At 37.6% G+C, this 2623-nt stretch overlaps 1 protein-coding gene across 1 annotated transcript in view; it reads right to left on the reverse strand.

Annotated features, from left to right (window-relative positions):
• Positions 1 to 2623, reverse strand: part of LYST (lysosomal trafficking regulator) — a 165442-nt gene that overhangs the window by 50994 nt on the left and 111825 nt on the right. Inside the window, exon 38 of the mRNA XM_019651799.1 lies at positions 2145 to 2389. Within this exon, the coding sequence (XP_019507344.1) occupies positions 2145 to 2389 (245 nt within the window). The remainder of the gene's footprint in view (positions 1 to 2144; positions 2390 to 2623) is intronic.

Below are 2623 nucleotides of genomic sequence, written 5' to 3' on the forward strand. Positions count from 1 at the left end.
CAAGATCTCATTCCTTTTTATGGCTGAGTAATATTCCATTATATAAATGTACCACATGTTCTTTAACCATTTATCTGTTGATGGGCACTTAGGTTGTTTCCATGTCTTGAAAACCATCTAAACTAGGCCTAGATCATTATTATAAATAACACTGCAATGACCATAGGGTTGCATACATCTTTTCAAGTTAGTGTTTTAATTTTCTTCAAATAAACATGCAGAAGTGGAATTGGTGGATCATGTGATAGTTCTATTTTCAATTTTTGGGGGAACTTCCATACTGTTTTCCATAGTGGCTGCACCATATACATACAGAGAAATTTACATTTCTGCCAACAGTGCACGATGGTTCCCTTTTCTTCATATCCTTGCCAAAACTTATTACTTGAGTCTTTCTGCTAACAGCCAGATAATTTTTTTTCTAAATAAACAGACTATTCCCTCATCAACTAGGGTTATTTTTTTACTCTAAAATGAAATTCATTCAGGAAAGGAAAGATAAAAGCTTAATTCTTTTCCTTTGACAAATTTCAAAATTAACGAATTGGTGCCCAGTTATATCCAATGATGACCAATAAGTTTAGTTTTGCTTTGTTTTTTGGGCCTTTAAAAAAAGTATCATGATTAACAAGTATTTTCTTTATTTAAATGTGTTTAAATTAGTGGTAGTCATTTTTCTTTTTGATGCTCAGATTGTCCTATTTTTGGCAGTGAGAGCCACTTTAAGCTGGCTCCTGAATCCTATTTTTTTTTAATTGTTGTAAAAAACACACAGCACAAAATTCACCATCATAACCAACTTCAAGTATACAGCTCAGTAGTGGTTAACTGTAGACACTGTTGCACGGCAGATCTCTAGAACTTTTTTCATCTTGCAAAACTGAAACTCTGTACCCACTGAACTACAACTCCCTACCTCCCCTTCTCCTCCCTCCCCGTCTCCCAGCAACCACCACTCTATTCTCCGCCTCTAAGAATGACTACCCTGGACAACTCATGCAAGTGAACCACACAGTATGTGTCTCTTTGTGGCTGGCTTATTCCACTTAGCCCAATGTCCTCAAGGTTCATCCAAGTTGTAGCATGTAATAGGACTTCCCTCCTTATTAAGGCTAGTATTCCATTTTATGTATGTACCACATTTCCCCCATCCATTCATCCATAGATAGATACCTGGGGTGCCTCTACCTCTTGGCTGCTGTGAATAATGCTGCAATGAACATTGGTGTGCAAGTATGGCTTTTTGATAAGGCTATCTTAGTTTCCTTGCTCTCTGACACAACAAAATATCCCAAGCTCATCCTGTATGTTTTCTTCTAATAAATGTAGAAGAAATGAGAAAATAGGAAATCACCATGTTATAATCGCTAGTGAAATAATTGATTTAAGCAATAATCATCCATGAAAGAAACAAGTTTAGTGGGAGCCTGAGCCCACACAGCAAACTGAGCATCGTCAGAGTGGGATGTCATATGCTCTCTGACATGGGGAATACAAAGTTCACACCATCACCTACACTAAAAATTAGTTGAACATGAACCTAAGCAAGTGTTTAGAATTAATCTACAGTCTATAGGAAATACAGAGGCTAAAAGAAAAGGCTACATACTAACACAGAACGAGGGACATCCTACCAGATAAATGTCCTGCTTTTTTCAACAAGTCAATGTTAGGAAGAAAGAAAGAGGAAACTACAATCACAAAGATGAAGGCTGTTATAGATACACATATGTCTTTAGAGATATAGTAACCAAAGGTGACAATGGGCCTGATTCAAGCAAATCAATCATAAAAAGATATGTTTATTTTCATCAGGGCACATTTCAAAATGGACTGGGTATTAGATTATACCATGAAATTATTGTTAATTTTCTTAGATATGATAATGGCACTATGGTCATGTAAGAAAATATCCTATCTTTTTCCTAAGAGATGTGTACTGAAGAACATAGGAGCAACATAACAACATGTCTGTCATTTGTCTTAAATAAGAAAAAAAAGACAATGCAAGTTTGCGAACATCTACATCATTGTTGGGTTGGGGTTCATTACATATTCATTCTATTTTGTGCATGTTTGAAAATCCTCATGGGAAAAACTTTCATGAAATAAATACAGCATATTGTCGAAGCTGTTTTTGTTACCTGTATATGGCCGGATCGCCTAGGTCGAGGGTCTCACTGACATAGTCGGCCAGGACGAACGGGAACACGGGGTACTGCATGAGGTCATTGAAGGACCGGCCGGCATGTTTGTTTAAGTGAGTCAAATATTCAAAATTAGTAATTTGCCCAGTATACCACAGATTTGTCAGAGCGGTGATGTTGCCGTATTCCAGAAGGTTGGGGAGGTTATTTGTTAGTATACTGTGGTACACATCATCACGAACCTACGAGGGCAGGAGAAAGGAAACAATCAGATTTCATGTTTAGGCAACTTAAACACTTTCCTCCATGACAGTATAGACATGTTACTAATCTCAAGTCCTCCAAGAAAACACTTTTTGCCCAGTTGACGTGAGCTGGCAGAGAACTGAGACTCAGATGCAGATCCTCCTCCAGTGGCTGGCCCGTTAGTTACTACGTTGTGCTGCTGGAGAGTCTGTTAATAAGAAACTAAAAAA

This window comes from Hipposideros armiger, unplaced genomic scaffold (genome assembly GCF_001890085.2).
Source record: "Hipposideros armiger isolate ML-2016 unplaced genomic scaffold, ASM189008v1 scaffold_167, whole genome shotgun sequence".
Taxonomy (NCBI): domain Eukaryota; kingdom Metazoa; phylum Chordata; class Mammalia; order Chiroptera; family Hipposideridae; genus Hipposideros; species Hipposideros armiger.